Genomic DNA, 16,325 nt, shown 5'->3' with positions numbered 1-16,325 from the left:
TTCTCAGCAATTGGAAGGTTGAGATCCAGATGGAAGAGTTTTTATTTTTCTAAGTGGGATTTACACATTTTAATAACTTTACTGAGATATAATTCATATATCAAACAATCCATCCACTTAGAGCTTATAATCCAATGGCTTTTAATACATCCACAGAGTTGTACACCCATTACCACCATCTAAATTTACAACACTTCATCACTCCCAAAAGAAACTCCTATCCATTAGCAGTCACTTCTGATCCTCTCTCCCCACTGCACCCTCAGTTCCACTGTCTGCTCTGAGGATTCACCTATTCTGAACATTTTTTTAAATTATTTATTTATTTATTTATTTTTATGTGGTGCTGAGGATTGAACCAGGGTCTCACACCTGCGAGGCAAGTGCTCAACCACTGAACGACAGCCCCAGCCCTATTCCAGACATTTCATATAAATGAATTATAGAATATGTGGTCTTTTGTGACTTGCTTCTTTTACTGAGCATGTTTTTAAAAAATATTTTTAGTTGGAGGGGCTGGGGTTGTGGCTCAGTGGTATAGTGCTCACCTAGCACCTGTGAGGGCCTGGGTTCAATCCTCAGCACCACATAAAAATAAATAAAACAAAGGTATTGTGTCCAAATACAAATAAAAAATAAATACTTAAAAAAATTTAATTGGAGATGGATAAAACACCTTTTTTATTTATTTATATGTGGTGTTGAGGATTAAACCCAGTACCTCACACGTGCTAGGCAAGCACTCTACCACTGAGCTACAATCCCAGCCCCACTAAGCATGTTTTTAAGGGTCATCCATGTTGTAACATGTAGCAGTATTGTTAGAACTTCTAGAACTTTTAGAATATTCCATTTCTTTATTCATTCTTCAGATGATACACATTTGAGCTGTTTCTACTTTTGGGCTGTTATGGATAATGATGAATATGAACAAGTTCATATGTGGATATATCCAGAATGACTAATGATGTTGAGCATATTTTCATGTGTTGTTGGGCATTTATAATGCCTTCTTTGAAGAAATGTCTGTTCATATCCTCTGCCCATTTTTTAATTGGGTTGTTTATTTTACTGTTAAGTATTAAAAGTTCTTAAAGCATTCTGAATACTAATTCCTCATCAAATATATGATTGGCAAATAAGAATCAGCTTCTTATATGTTGTCTTTTCACACTTTATTGAAAATATTATTTGAAGTACAAACTTGAATGTTAATAAAGTTCAGTTTATCTGTATTTCTTTTACTGTATATTTTTGGTGTCATGTCTACAAAACCATTGCCTAAACCAAAATCACAAAGATTTACTCCTATATTTTCTTCTAAGAGTTTAACAGTGTTTTAGCTCTTACATTTAAGTCTGCCATCCATTTTGAAATAATTTTTTGGAGATAATCTTTGTATACAGTATCAATTAAGGTTTCAACTTCATTCTTTTGCACCTGAATACTCAACTGTACATTTGTGGAATGGACTCTTATTTTTTTCCCCCATTGGATCATCAGGGCACCTTTGTCAAAATCAGTTGGCCATCGATAAATAGATTTATTCCAGATTCTCAATCTTATTCCACTGATCTATGTGTTTATCCTTCTGCAAATACCACACTGTCTTAACTGATGTAGCCCTATAGTTTTGAAATCAGGATGTGTGATTTTAAGTTTGTTTTTCGTTTACAGATTATTTTGACTATTCTGAGTCCCTTGCATTTACATGTAAATTTTAAGACAAACAAAAAATTTTAAAGAGATAATACATTGAATTTGTAAGTCAATTTGGATTGAACTACCGTCTTAATAATATTGCCTTCAATCCATGAACATGGGATGCCTTTACATTTATATAGGTCTTCTTTAATTTCTCTCAAGAGTGGTTTGTAGTTTTCAACACACAAATATGTCTTTTCTTTTATTAAATGTATTCCTTTGGATGATATTTTATTTTTTATTTTTTTTAATTTTAATATTTATTGTTTAGTTTTTGGCGGACACAACATCTTTGTTTGTATGTGGGGCTGAGGATCGAACCTGGGTCACACGCATGCCAGGTGAGCGTGCTACCGCTTGAGCCACATCCCCAGCCCCTGGATGATATTTTAAATGGAATTATTTGTCTTAATTTCGAGATTAAGCATTACTAGTGTAATGAAATATACTAGATATTTGTACATTGATCTTTTATTCTGCAACTTTGCTCGATTCATTTTTTTAGTTCTGATTTTTTTTTTAGTAAATTACTTAGGATTTTCTTACACAAGATCATGTCATCCACAAAGAGGTAGTTTTATCTGTTCTTTTTCTGGTTATTTTTCTTTATTACCTAATAGCCATGGCTAGAACCTTTTTGTACCATGATAGAGAGAAATGAAAAGAAAAGACATCCTTGTTTTGTTTCTGATCTTAGGAAAAACACATCTAGTCTTTCACCATCAAATATAATTTTAGCTGTGGATTTTTCATAAATGCCTTTAAACAAGTTTAGGAAGTTCTCTTTCCTAATTTGTAGTGTTTTTTTATCATGAAATAGTACTGGATTTTGTCAAATGCTTCTTCTGCATTTATTGGGATAATCATTCTTTTTTTGATTAGTCTATCAATATGGTATATTACACAGATTGCTTTTTATGTTAAACCAACCTTTCATTCCTGGGATAAATGCTACTTGTTTGTAATGTGCTATCCTTTTCATATGTTGCTAGTTGGTTTCATTATTATTTTATAAAAGATACCAGTTGTAATGTCCTTTCTGGTCTGGTATCAGATGGTCTGTCATTTACAGTTACTGGCTTCATTAAACGAACTGGGAGGAATTTGTTCCCCTTCTATATTTTGGGAAAGTTTATGAAAAACTGTATTAATTCCTCTTTAAATGCTTGGTAGAATTTATCATAAAGGTCTCAGAGACTGGGTGTTTCAGAATGGGACATTGAAATTACTAATTCAATCTCTACTTGTCAAATTTTCTATTTCTTCTTGGGTCAGTTTCAGTAGTTTACGTCCTTCTCTTTGTGCATTTCATCTAGGCTATCTAAATTTTTTTTCACACAATACCTTTATTTTGTTTACTTATTTATTTTTATGTGGTGCTGAGGATTGAACCCAGGGTCTTGCATGAGCTAGATGAGCGCTTTACTGCTGAGCCACAACCCCAGACCAGCACATAATTTTTTTTAATATTCATTTTTAGTTATAGGTGGATGCAATATCTTTATTTTTATGTGGTGCTGAAGATCGAACCCAGTGCCTTCAGCATGTAGGCGAGCACTCTACCTCTGACCCACAACCCCAGACCCAGACCAGCACATAATTTTTAAAAATTTTATGTTTAGTTGTAAATGGACACAATATCTTTATTTTTATTTATGTATTTATTTTATATGATGCTGAGGATCAAACCCAGGGCCTCACACATGCAAGGCAATTGCTCTACCACAGAGCTACAACTCCAGCCCGGCACATAATTTTTCACAGTATTTCCTTATAATCCTTTTTATTTCTTTCAATTTGGTAGTAATGTCTCCTCTCTCATTCCTGACCTGAGCAATTTGAGTCTACTCTCTTTTTTTCTTGGCCTGATGACACTTTCTTAAAAAGAGCAATTTTTATTTGTTCTCTTTAGCTATACATAACTGTGTAAACAATTTTGATATATTTGTACAAGCTTGGAATATCTTCTTCTAATTAAAATCCCTGACCACCCTTTTTATAGCTGCAATCTTCCTTCTAACTGGTATTTCTACATTTCCACAGATATTCATCACCAGCTACACTATCATATAATTCTTTTTTTCAGTACTGGGGAATTGAACCCAGGACCTTGCATAAGCTAAGCAAGTACTCTACCCAGTCCTTTTTTTTTTTAGATATTGATGGACCTTTATTTTATTCATTTATTTATATGCAGTGCCGAGAACTGAACCCAGTGTCTCACACATGCTAGGCAAGTGCTCTACCACTAAGCTACAACTCCAGCTCCTCTACCCAGACCTTTGATTAAACTGTCTTATTTTGGACAAGCTGGCCTCAAACTCGTGACCCTCCTTCCTCAGCCTCCTAAATAGCTGGGATTACAGGTGCATACCACTGCACAGGGTCCCGTCAGAATCTGTTTAGTTTTTACCTGTCTCTCACCTGCCACCAGCACATAAGCTCCCCAAGGCAGGCATCCTTGACTGTTTTGCTCACTACTGTTTCCCAAGCAGCTGGAAGATGCCTGACAGATGGTGAATGTGCAACCAGATTTGTACAATGAATAAAAGAATCTTCAGGACAGCAAGAGAAATCAACAACTGGCAAATACAACCCAGAATGTAACTACCATCCTCAAAAGAAACCAGGAAAAAAAATGTAAGCTCTGGTCTCGTGTTGTCCAGCTCAATAGCCACTTGGCATCTCATAACTACAAGAACCTGGAATGTCTAGTCCAAACCAAGACATACCTTAAATATAAAATACACAACAGGTTTCTAAGATATAACATAAAAAGGAATGCAAAATACTTAATAATTTTACATTGATTACATGTTGAAAATATATATGAATATAAGGTTAAATGTGTGTATGTAAAATTACTTTCACTGTTTCTTTTGACTTGTTTTTTTTATGTACTAGAATTTTTTAAATCACACATGTGGATCCCCTTCATAGCTACATTTCACTTCTTCTGGACATTACTACTCTAGAAAACTTGGATGGGATGGGGGTTAATATCATTGTGAGTGTACAGAAAACAAAGCCAAATTCCAAACACAAATAGTGAGGCTCTTAAGGAACCAAGGAATGTGAGGGTTGTACGGCTCGGGCCATAGGACAGGTTCAGGCTTCATGGCATATGCATTTACCACTGGAATCACTTGGAAGCTTTTCAAAACCCTAGTGTCTGAGTAACTGGGCTTCAGTGAACATTTCCCCAGAGGTCTCCAAGCTTCAGCCTGAGCTGAGAAGCATCCCCCTGATCACTTCTTCTTCAGAAGATTCTGCTTCTACTAGAGCCACAAACCTCCCAACAGCCAGCCTGGATCAAACCCATGGACTTAGAGAATCAGGCTGTCCCTCAACATGCAAGAACAGAAATACCATGGAGAACTTCATTATGAAATGAGCAGGATGCTGCAAACCACCTGGAGGCCTGCTCCAGGCAGGTGTCTAAGAGTGACAGCTCTGTGGCTGTCTCACCAGGTGGCAAGACCAGCAGGTCACTAGGAAGGTACCAGCAGACACTGGAGGACCTGCATCTGTGAAGTGGGATGACACTGCTCTGGGAAGCAGGCAGGACTGCAAGGCCTGAACGGTCCAGGCTATCACAGAGCCACTGCTGAGCACCTGCTGTGTGCCCAGGCACTGGTCTGAGCACTCAAGCACATTGGGTGAAAGAAGGAGGCTTGGAAACCAGCACTGACTAGATGTGCATTACAGCAGAGCACAAACCCTGGCATCTCCCCAAAACATGAGAACGGCTCCTTCCCTAACCAGGTTCACATGCTGCTCACAAAGTGGGGAGACATGGGCTGGGGATGTGGCTCAAGCGGTAGCGCGCTCGCCTGGCATGCGTGCGGCCTGGGTTCAATCCTCAGCACCACATACCAACAAAGATGTTGTGTCTGCCGAGAACTAAAAAATAAATATTAAAAAAAATTCTCTCTCTCTCTCTCTCCTCTCTCATTCTCTCTTTAAAAAAAAAAGTGGGGAGACAAAGATAGGGGTGATTGTCAATAGTGGGAATGATACCCCCTTCTATAAAATATCCCAAAATTGTTGCCTGACTACCAATCTGTTCTAGATTCTACTAAAGCTTGTATCTGGCTTAATAAAGAACAGTGACTTTAGTTATTTTAGGATCATCATGTAAAAATATGAGGCACCATGTCCACCAGCCGCTGAGCCCTAATCAAGTTTGTGATTCTCATCCAGGAGACAGAAGCCACCCAAAGTTCAGCAGCTAAAAACACCATCTTTCACACAAAACCATGTTTTTATTTTAAATACATTCAGATTTGCATATGAATAAGATAGGTATTTGTATGTGATATATCCATATGGCAATGTTTTCTACCCCGAACTAAATTGACACATATGCATTTTCATGTTTCTACACTAACAAAGTGACTTGCAGCTGTAAAGGATGCTTCACGAATAATCAAATCAGATTCCATTTTTGGTAGGAGAGACAGAAACAAAAAAACTTAAAATCTTTGGAAAGGCCATATCTCTCACTTGGACCAGGGAGTATGGGGTCAAGACGTCTTCCCAGAGCAATCGTTACACATTTCTATCTACTTGGTCTTTTCCATCAAATTACTATTAAATTCCAGAATGACTCAATATAGACTCTTGAAAGGCCAAGAGAGCCAAAATAAGAGAATCATTCCTATTAGAAAAACAAGCATTGCATATCCTTCCCCTCCATTCTTGTGGAGGCCCAGATACAAAGAAAAAAAAAAAAAGCCCAGAATACACTCTTCAGTTTCTTCAAGTGAGACTGGGACTTTCTTAGTATCAATGACCTTAACCTCTGCACATCTAAGTGGTCAGTACCTGCGGTAATACCAAGAACCCAGCCCTTCATTCACAAGAATCACACCTTCCTAGAAACTTTTCAGGCCCTGAATTCAAGTATAGGGCCCTCCCATCTTCTGTCACACTCATCAGAAGACTGGTCCCAAATTTGGGTTTTAAAAGTATGGCCAGGGCTGGGGTTGTAGCTCTGGGGTGGAGGATCTGCCTCGCACATGTAAGGCACTGGGTTGGATCCTCAGCTCCACATAAAAACAGATAAATAAAATAAAGGTATTGTGTCCATCTACAATTTTAAAAATTTAAATAAATAAATAAATAAAATAAATGTATGGCCAATGCATGTACATCCATCTCTCTGCTAAGGGGACCCGTAGCTCAAATCCCTAGGAAAAGACATACTGACATGGCGGATAAGCATGGAAAAGTGTCACCAGTCACATGCATAGTGATTCCATATGTGCTTTAAAATCATAGACACATGACATATATGTATCTGTGTAGATATGTGTATACATAACACAACCTTATAGTGACATAAAAATAAACAGCCCAGGTTTTTCCAGCACATTCTGGTGCACACTTCTTACTACTTGATTTTTTTTTTCACAACAAGACTATATTGCCCTAGTAATTTAATTAATAAAATAAAAGTTTCAAGTCTTACTGGTTTCAAATGGGGTCAGATTGCTGGTTGTCAAGGAGAGACAATGAAAAGAAACGACATTTTCACAAATGGGAACTGGGGGGGGGGGCAGTGCCCTGGGTTTGGAAAGGCACAAAGACAGCATGGCAAGCTGCTAGATGAGGTCAGGTGCAGTCTCCAGAAGCCTGGGTTCAGAGTGGACCACAAGCTTGCCACAAGTCAGTTAACAGAAAAACAGCATTTTTAAAGTACATTATAGAGTAGGTTCATGTGCTTTTGAGAGAAGCAGATTATAGAGTTCAGAGTCAAAGTACCTAGAATCAAACTCTGACCCTGTATGACTTTTTGCTGGGGATGGGGCTTCTCAGTGCCTCAGTCACCTCTTCTGTAAACTGGGAATATCACAGCACCTATTTCACAGAGCAAGCATGTTAATAAAATAAGCACCACTGAAGTGCTAGCAACTGTTACCAGAAAAGAAAGAGTCCGGTAGCAAGCATGCAGATATATTCTTAGCTCTCAGCAAAGTAGGTTATGGTATAAAAATACCATTAAATAGTAACTAAACTAGCGTCACCTTAATGCGCATCTTGCCAGCAACCTCAGCATGTGCAACTTCTTTTTAAACTACCCTACATTAAAGAATCAAGACAAGAACTTCTCTGGCCTTCTTGGAGACAGACCAGTAGGCCTGAGGCCACTCACTCCTTCCTCACCTGCAGAAGCCACCCTCAGGCCAGGACCTAGGGACCCAGCCCTGCCTGTGGGTGGGTAAGTGGCCAAGTCCTAACACATCTTGCACCCCAGTATCCCACAGAGCAAGGTACAAGGGAGAAGGCAAAGTAACGAGAGTCCTGAGGAGGGAAAGGCAACTGGGGGAGGGATAGTGTTTGGGACAGCCTGGCTGAGTAGCCCAAGAAAATGGAGCCTGTCATTGGCAAAGACCCTGAGACAGGAAGGGACTGATGTACCAGAGGAAGGGAGGAGGAAAAATACAAGATTCCTCCTCCACTCCATTCCTGTCTTCCCTGGCAACCGCTTCAAAGCAAGGAAGTCTCAAAAATTGATCTGCTCTGAATTTCTGAAGTTTATCTATTAACTACCTAGCAGGCCATCCACTGGTTCAGAGTAGGCCTGCTGGCAGAAAGCAGGAGCAAACAGCAATACCTCCAGTGAGTGGGCAGGTTACACATGCCCCAGAATGCAGCCTGCTCTCTACTTCCTGGGGGCCAGTGGAGGAGTCAAGGACACATCAAGGTCAATTCTAGGCCTAACTGAGGTTTGGGGATTGCTGGGAGGAATGGGAGATACCCTGAGCTGGAAGTCAAGGACATACCTGCTGCCTAAATTTGGGCAAGTTGCTGATCTTCCCAGCAGTTTCTGTAGTTGTAGAACAGAGGTGGAGGGAAAGCGTTCCTGGACAGCTCAAATAATATCAAACATTTAAAGTTCCACACCCATTAGATGCTGTGACCACGTGGGCCATGGCCCCAGTCCTCTGGAGGGGTTCATGAACTCCTGAAATTACATACAAAACCTCATGGGAACTGTTTCCCTCTAAGGAGATCATCTATGTTTTAAGACAACAATGACTTCCCAAAAGTGAAAGATTCACAAGCTAGAACCCAGAATGTGAGACACTTCCTGCCCATAAACCTTCACCACCTGCCTGTGCCAGGGAGAGCAGCACCAAGGGCAGGGGTATCCACAACACAACTAGTGGGAGTGGACATGGCAGACTAGACCCTCACTGACAACCCCACTGACAGGGATAAACCCCAAAGAAACTCTCACCCCTGCACTAGCGAACACATGCACAGTGTTGGTCTCGGGGTGGGTAAGAGTGCAAAGCAGGAAGCAAATCTAGACTCCCATCAGGAGGAAAGCAGATGAGACATGGTGTTGATACGATGGATCACCACGCAGCAGTCGGCGACCACAATTTATTGGTGCGCGCAGATGTCAATAAGACTATGCTGAGAAAACACGTGAAAGAATCCCACATATTAGTATGGATACTTCTATCTCCCAGGCTCAAGAGCCCGGGAGAAAGGATACAAATGCCCAACAGCAGTCAGAGGAAAATGGGTTACTTAACATTTATTTGTAATGCTTTACTTTTCATAACTTTAAAACAGGACTTAAACCAAAATGATGAATAGTTTTCGATTCTGGGTAGAAGAGACAAGAGTGTTCATTTTGTTTACCCTAGAATTTCTGGATTTTAAAAATCTACCTAATAAAAAAAGTAAACTGTACTGTTATTTGGTCCGTGTGGACTGAGGGTTTTCCTCCTTTGCTCTGTGTCGGCTCGCAGGACCTAGGCTAGAGGTGGCTCCGTATCCCAGCATATGGGCCTCCGGGCAAATGTCCACGAGCCCCACGGAGTTGGGCAAGGAACGGCACACACTGCAGCACTGTCACTGGGGACAAGTGGAGCAGGCCCCAGAAAGTATCTCTCCTTGGCCAGTTGACTTGCTGCCCAAGTGTCCAGGGAAAGATCAGGAGCAGAGACAGCCGAGAAGGCAAAGGCCAACGCCCCATCACACACACGCAGCTGTGGGCCTGTGACCCTGTCCTTCCGCCAAGCAGGGAGTCAGCCTGACTGGGTGCCAGGACTATGGCTTTAAATAAACTTGGATGTGTCCACCTGGGGCTGGGAAGCAACACCACTGTGCCCCAGGCAGGCACTATCAACAATTGTCGGACATGGCCATGGGCCTGAGTTCCCCCAGCTTGGCCTAGGGGTGTCCTGCCCTCCAAATATACTTCCTGCATTTGGCCCTGGCACCTAGCAAACTCCACAAATGAATGCTAGACTGAACCAACTCATTCTGGCTAGGATTCCTAGCCTCTGGTCCCAGGTCCCCTTGACTTGAGGCTTCATTCCTTGCCTGATCACATGCCTGGCCTCTCCATGTGCTCCTTTATGATGAGGGCTCATTGTCTTGCCTGTCTACAGAAGGAGCTGGTGGCCCCAGCTCTCACCTGTCTGAGCCCTCTGTCTCACCTGCCATCAGCCCTCTCAACCTCCACCCCCCAGCGTGGCTGACAATAACCAACAGCTGCTAGACCCAGAGGCTCAGGGGAGGGCTGGTCACTTATGCCATCGCTCAACTCAGGGAAGCTCACACCAAAGCCAAGGAGGGAAGAGCAGTGGTGAGCTGCAGACTGGGAAACCAGGGCAAATTGGGAGGTCCTGAAAGGGGCTTCTTGGAGGAGACTGGTGAGGCCTGAGCACAAGCACAAAAGAAGCCAAGAAGCTTCCCCAGGAAGAAGAGACTACCCCCTGCTGCCTCTTCCTGACAGAACCAGGCAGGCACACTGACTGCTGCCATCTGCCCCGCAGTGCAGGACACAGCTCTGGAGGAGACAGGATGGACAGGAACAGAGCTACTCAACTGAGGGTCTGAGAGCTGGAGAGCCAGCCCCCCACCCACAGCCCTGGGCCTTCTGTCCACATAGGAAGCCAGCTCACCCCCACCTAAGGGCTCCCAACCTGTCACCCTCTTCCTCACAGGCCTCCATCCCCCAGACTGCTCCTGGAAGCTTCTTCAAGACCTGTGTCCCTGGGGCCCACAGGGAGGAGCACACAGTGAGGATGAGGATGTCCCCTGGGTGGCTCTCCAGGTCCACCCAACCCCCACCCCTTGCTATCCAGCATAGACTTCCTCTCTGTCACTTCACTGTGTTCCTCACCCCCCAGGCCTGACCCGATTCCTCTCTACACGTGCAGGGAAGTGGGGAATGCGCACACCCCCACACTCCTCCAGCTGGGCACTCCACAATTATCAATGATCAGCGTCCCTCGCCCACCACAAGGTTTCACCAGACGCTTTTTTAGTAAAGGAAAAAAAGGATTTGCTGCTGGATGTGTAATAGGAAATCTCGCCAGCGCGCCCCCACCGCGCAGGAGGGGTGGGGGGAGGGGGGAGGAGATGGGGATCTGGAGTTCTCAAACCAGCCCCAAGGGATGCCAAGTGCAGCTACCCAGACTCAGAAAGGAGACCCTACGTTAGAGACGAGGCCCCTGAAGGGCTTCTTGGTCTCTGACCCAAGGGGCAAAGCCAGGTCTGGACACTCCAAACTAGGGCTCCCGCCCCCACATTGTTCACGCTGCGGAGCACAGTAAGAGGAGCCAGGGCACCTGTTCCCCGTGAGGCCCTACCTGAAATAAGCTTCCAAACCCCCTCCTTTCAACCAATCACCACCACAAAAAATAATGCTCCAAAATCCAGTCTCCACCTGCCTCGATGACCCCAAAGTCGGAAGCCCAATCGGGTTCCCCGCCTCACCCCCTCATTTCCCACCCTGATGACCTGATCCAGGCTCTTTGACCTCTTCCCCCGCTCTCCAAATTCGTTTCCAGAAGAATCTGGGGGGAAAATCCTCCAGAACCCAGATTCCTCAAGGGACCCCTGGCAGAAGCTGCTCCCACGCCGGCACCCCCCGCACAGATGGGGCCACGCGCAGAAGCAGGCGGGAGCAGGTCCGCCACCCCCGCTGCCTGCCGCTCGGGTGGGGGTGGGGACAGCGTTCCCACACCGGGGATGACCCCCTGGGGCCACGACTGACCCCTCCCGGAGCTCCAGGCCCGGCTGTCACCCCCATGTGCCCCTCCTCTCTGACCTCCCCGCCGCCAAATGCGTCACGTCTGTCCGGCGCTCCGGGGACACCTGCTGCCGCCCCCGCCGCGCCGAGTCCAGAACCTTGAGTCAGGGCCCCGGCCGAGCCACCGAGCTGGGCAGGGCCGTACACGCTGCGGTCCAGCAGCCGGGCCCAGCACCGAGGCTCGAGGGTCAGGCCCGCGCGGGGCCGTGCGGTAGGGCCGGGAACCGGGAGGAGCCGGGGGCGCGCGGGGCCGCAGTGCGCTCGGAACCCGCGGCGCGGAGGGTCCCAGTTCCCCGGGGCCCCACTCCTCTAGGGTCCCAGGCCAGGACGCGCGCGCCTCTGCTCTTACTTGCCAATATCCTCGTAAAGCTGGTACTCGTCGGTGAAGCGGGTGCAGGTCACCGTGGTGGCCATGGCGGCGGCGGACGGGCTCGGCGTGCGCTCGGCTGCGCTCGGGCGGCGACTCCGTCTCCCGCTCGCGGGCACGGCGGCGACACGGGCGCGGGCGCGGGAGACACCTCGGCTCGCGGCGCCGGGCGGGGGCCGGGCTGGGCTGCGCCGCGCGGCGAGCGCACGCGAGATCTGCTCGCTCGGTCCCCGCCAGGAGCGCGCCGCACACCTACGCGCGGGGAGGCGCGGGCGCCGCTGTCACCGCCGCCGCGCCCGCCGGGCCCGCTGCCTTCTGTACGCGCCGCGCCCGCACCCTACTCACTCAGCTCCTGCCTGCACCCGCACACGCACCGCACCAGTACCCTGTACCTGCACTCGTTCCCGCGCCTGCACCCGCACGCGCGCCTCACCCTGCACCCGAATCGCGCCTGCACCCCGCACACACTCCGCGCCCGCGCCTGCACCCGCACTGCGCCCGCACATCGCACTAACAGCCGTGCCCGCGCCCCGCCCCCGCACTTGGGCCGCACCCGCACGGTGCCCGCACACTGCACCTGCGCTGGGCACCCACCGCGCCCTGCACAGGCAACCACCGAAGAGCTGGCTCTTCCCTGGGATACCAGGATGCCAGAGACTCCCCTACTCACACACACACAAGGGACCGAATACAATGAACCCAGCCTCCTCTGCCCTGAAGGCTCCCTCCCCTGGGCTGCAGTGGGGAACTGGTGTCCACATGGAAGATTATTCGTGTGCCATACCCAGAGGACTCATTCCTTACAGTCCCATGAAAAGATGCTGCCAGACCCACCCTGCCCAGTCTCTATCGTTTCACATGCACAGTGGCTTCCTGCTTGGCCTGGCAGAGCAGCCCAGGGGCTTCCCAGGCTGAGCACACACTAGGGTGAGAGAGTGGGAGGGTGAGAGCTGCCCCTTTTTTTTCCTTCTATGATTGGCTGCTGGGGTATCTGAAGTCCCAGGAATGGACATTTGGAATCCAGGCAGAAGGACCTTGAGCCAGTGGTACAATGACTGCTCTGTCAGGGACTCTGGGGTCCTGACAACTTGAAGTCACCAGGCTTTGTCCATCTGCTTGCCCCCTTCTCTGCCCTGGAAGGAGAGAGTCCATTCTTCCCCTCTCCATCTCTTGAAAGTGGCCCTGAAGGCCAAGGAGGAGTTGAGCACAGGCAGGGAAGAAGGGAGGGTGGAGGCAGGACCCACCCTGTTTCTTCCAAAAGCCTTCCCCCAGGGCAAGCACCCACACTTTTCTGATGGGATGGGACCAGGTCTGTCCCAGGCAGGCTCTGAGGTCAGAGTCTTCCAATCAGTTCTGATAGGGCCAGACTGCTGTCCTGAGATAACCTGCTTACTGCTCCCCAAGGGCAGATTCTAGGCTTGTTCAGCTGGTACCTCAACCCCAGGCAAGACCATGCCTACCCCTGGAAACCACAATGTCTCCTGGATAAAGGAGCTAATGAGGGTTCTGCAGAGGGCAGCTAGGGTCCTTCCCTGCTAGGATGCATTTGGCACTGAGCTGCCTGGCAAGGAGTATGCCACATGGCAAATCCCTGCCCTGGTCAGAAGATGGATAGCTAGAGGATGAGGGAGATGCACAAGTTCAAAGCAAGTGTGGTTTCCAGGTAAAACCAGTTGAGGCAAAGAAAGCCTGGCCTTGATCTCAGCAAGAAGGAAAAGCAGGCAAGAAGGGATAGCAGTTTGTGCCTCAGCATTGGGCTTAGACATGGAGAACCCTAGGCCATCCTAACAGTCACAGGTTGGGGGACCAAGGTTTGTTCTTGGGATCTAACCCCACAGGAGCCTGTCCCTGCACCTGCTGGGAGCAGCTGCATTGTGCCCTTTCTGAGTTCCAGAAGGAGGAGGCAGGGCTACACCTAGAGTACAATTAGCAAAACAAACAAAACAAAATTGCACCCCTCTGTAAGTCAGAGTCCCAGCTACCCAAAATCACATACACTCCTACCGATGTGTTCAGATACAAAGTGATACTGGAACTTAATGACAGCAGACATTGATTGTTCTTACATGCATTTTACATGTTTTCTTATTTATTTCTCAGTCTTATGAGGCATGTATTATCATTATCCCATTTTACTAGATGGGATAACAAAGAAAGAAGTGAGGTAAGTTACATGGCCACAAGAAGTGGCTGGGATTCAAACCCCATGGCCCAAGAAGCCTCCCTTAGCTTTAACTTTCTCACACAAACACACATATACAAATACACATATATACACACTTACTGACATACATACAGAAACACATGTGCATGCATACACATATAAATGTAATATGTTCACAAACAATGCACACAAACACGTGTGAATATACGGTACACCCATACACAAACACATGCAAACACACACATCTATACATACAGCTTCTTGAAGCCCCAAATGAAGACATAGAAGCATTCTGGGTGGTCTCATATGAGGTCACCTTTCAAAAAGTAGGGAGGCTATCCAGGATCAGGGTTACACAAAAAGTTGAAATCACTAAGAGGCACAATTTGAGGTCCACTGTATCTCTCCCACCTCTGTTTCTGTTAGCACCTGGGATGCCCAGGAGCTCTCTCTGGGCTGAACATTAGAAATCAGGTGGCCCTGATGAGGACAGGAAAGTCAGAGCAAGTGGGCACTAAACAGTGAGGAAGGGTTCAGCTACCAGAGGCAGCCAGGCTGTCCCTCCCCATACAGAACAGCCCACTCCTGCCTCCAGAGACAGAGGGTTTCTCCCTCACAGGGCAAAAGATTGGAATGAAGAAATGCTTCCAGCTATGACTCTTTTTGGTCTGGAATCCAGAAGCCCTCTCATTCCCTTTGACTCTATTGAAGCCCAAACTCTCCTCTCCTCCCACCCCACCCCCTCTCTTCAGGAAGGACCCTCTTCCACCCCCACTCCCATGTCATCTCTGCCTCCCACCTTGTCCTTTCTAGCTCACTTTCGTAAGCAAGGAGGGCTCTCCCTCCCAGGTGGCAGCTGGGGTGGTTGTGGGGAATATGGGTTCTAGGAGGTTATTGTTAGGACAGTCACCATGGCAACGAGCATCACATCTGCAGAGCCAAAAGTGCTGCACATGGGGCTCATTCTCCCAAAGAAAGCAGTCTTCCCTGTCCCCTCACCTTCGGGAGCTGCTTTCGTGTGTGTGTGTGTGTGTGTGTGTGTGTGTGTGTGTGTGTGTGTGTGGAGGGGGAGTGGAATGTCACTGCTCTTACCTCTCCCAGACCCAGCAGAAGCAGATTACCAGAGCAGAAAGACCCAAGTCCATAAATCCCCAATCATCTGACCCTGGATGTGGCAACCCATTCAGGACACCATGGCAGGCATATGAAATGGGGATGGGGATGGTGGTGGTGGTGATGGTGATGGTGGTGGTGATAGTAACAGTGATGACGGTGTTGGTGGTGGTGGTGGTGATGATGGTGGCGATAGTGACAGTGAGAGTGGTGTTGATGGTGTTGGTGGTGATGGCAATGATGATGGTGGTGGTAATGATTAAGGTAGTGGTGGGAATGGTATTGGTGATAATGATAATGGTGAAGGTGATGATGGTAATGATAGTGGTGGTAGTGATGGTGATCTTGAAGACGTTGATAGTGTTAGTGATGGTGATGGTGAAGGTCTTAGCTATAATTTACAATGCATTCACCACAGGCAGAAATCATTCAGAAAGTCTGACATCTACCACTTCATATAAATTCACAACAATACTGCAGTATAGGAGCTATCATCACCTTCCTTTTATAAATGAGGAAACTTTAGTATAGGTAGACTGAGCTTGGATCACAAAGTTAGTCCAGTATTAGCATCCAGATCTGTCTTCACAGTTGATGACTTTAACCATAATGCTTAACTCAAGAGTGATCCCTGACCTTCTTTATGCAGTTACTGTGCACCAAGTGTATGCCAGCCCTGTCCAGGCACCAAATCACATACAGACTAACACCCAAGCCTGACAATAACACGTCAAGTAGTGGTGTTTGTTATATAATAGTCCTCCCCACCACTACCTCACCCACAGCTTGACTTTCCATGGTTTCAGTGACCCATGATAAACCACAATCCAAAAGAGTTAAACGGAAAGTTGCAGAAATAAGCAATTCTTAAGTTTTCAAAAATATTTTCAGTGGTAGATGGACACAATATCTTT

General features: G+C 46.5%; 1 protein-coding gene across 16 annotated transcripts in view; it reads right to left on the bottom strand.

Moving 5' to 3' along the window:
• The window catches only part of Camk2b (calcium/calmodulin dependent protein kinase II beta), a 94,600-nt gene extending 82,291 nt beyond the window's left edge, over positions 1-12,309 (bottom strand). For 5 of the 16 annotated variants that reach the window (XM_078039810.1, XM_078039811.1, XM_040291885.2 and 2 more), the window contains exon 1: positions 12,117-12,309. In XM_078039810.1, the coding sequence (XP_077895936.1) occupies positions 12,117-12,181 (65 nt within the window). In that variant the 5' untranslated portion in view covers positions 12,182-12,309. The remainder of the gene's footprint in view (positions 1-12,116) is intronic. The other 11 variants (XM_078039812.1, XM_021722315.3, XM_021722316.3 and 8 more) reach the window with 5 other exon arrangements.
• Between the last annotated feature and the right edge of the window lie 4,016 nt (positions 12,310-16,325).

The sequence above is a fragment of the Ictidomys tridecemlineatus genome, chromosome 2 (genome assembly GCF_052094955.1).
Source record: "Ictidomys tridecemlineatus isolate mIctTri1 chromosome 2, mIctTri1.hap1, whole genome shotgun sequence".
NCBI lineage: Eukaryota > Metazoa > Chordata > Mammalia > Rodentia > Sciuridae > Ictidomys > Ictidomys tridecemlineatus.
The sequence above is the reverse complement of the archived record's forward strand: the minus strand, read 5'-3'. Positions and strand labels throughout refer to the sequence as shown.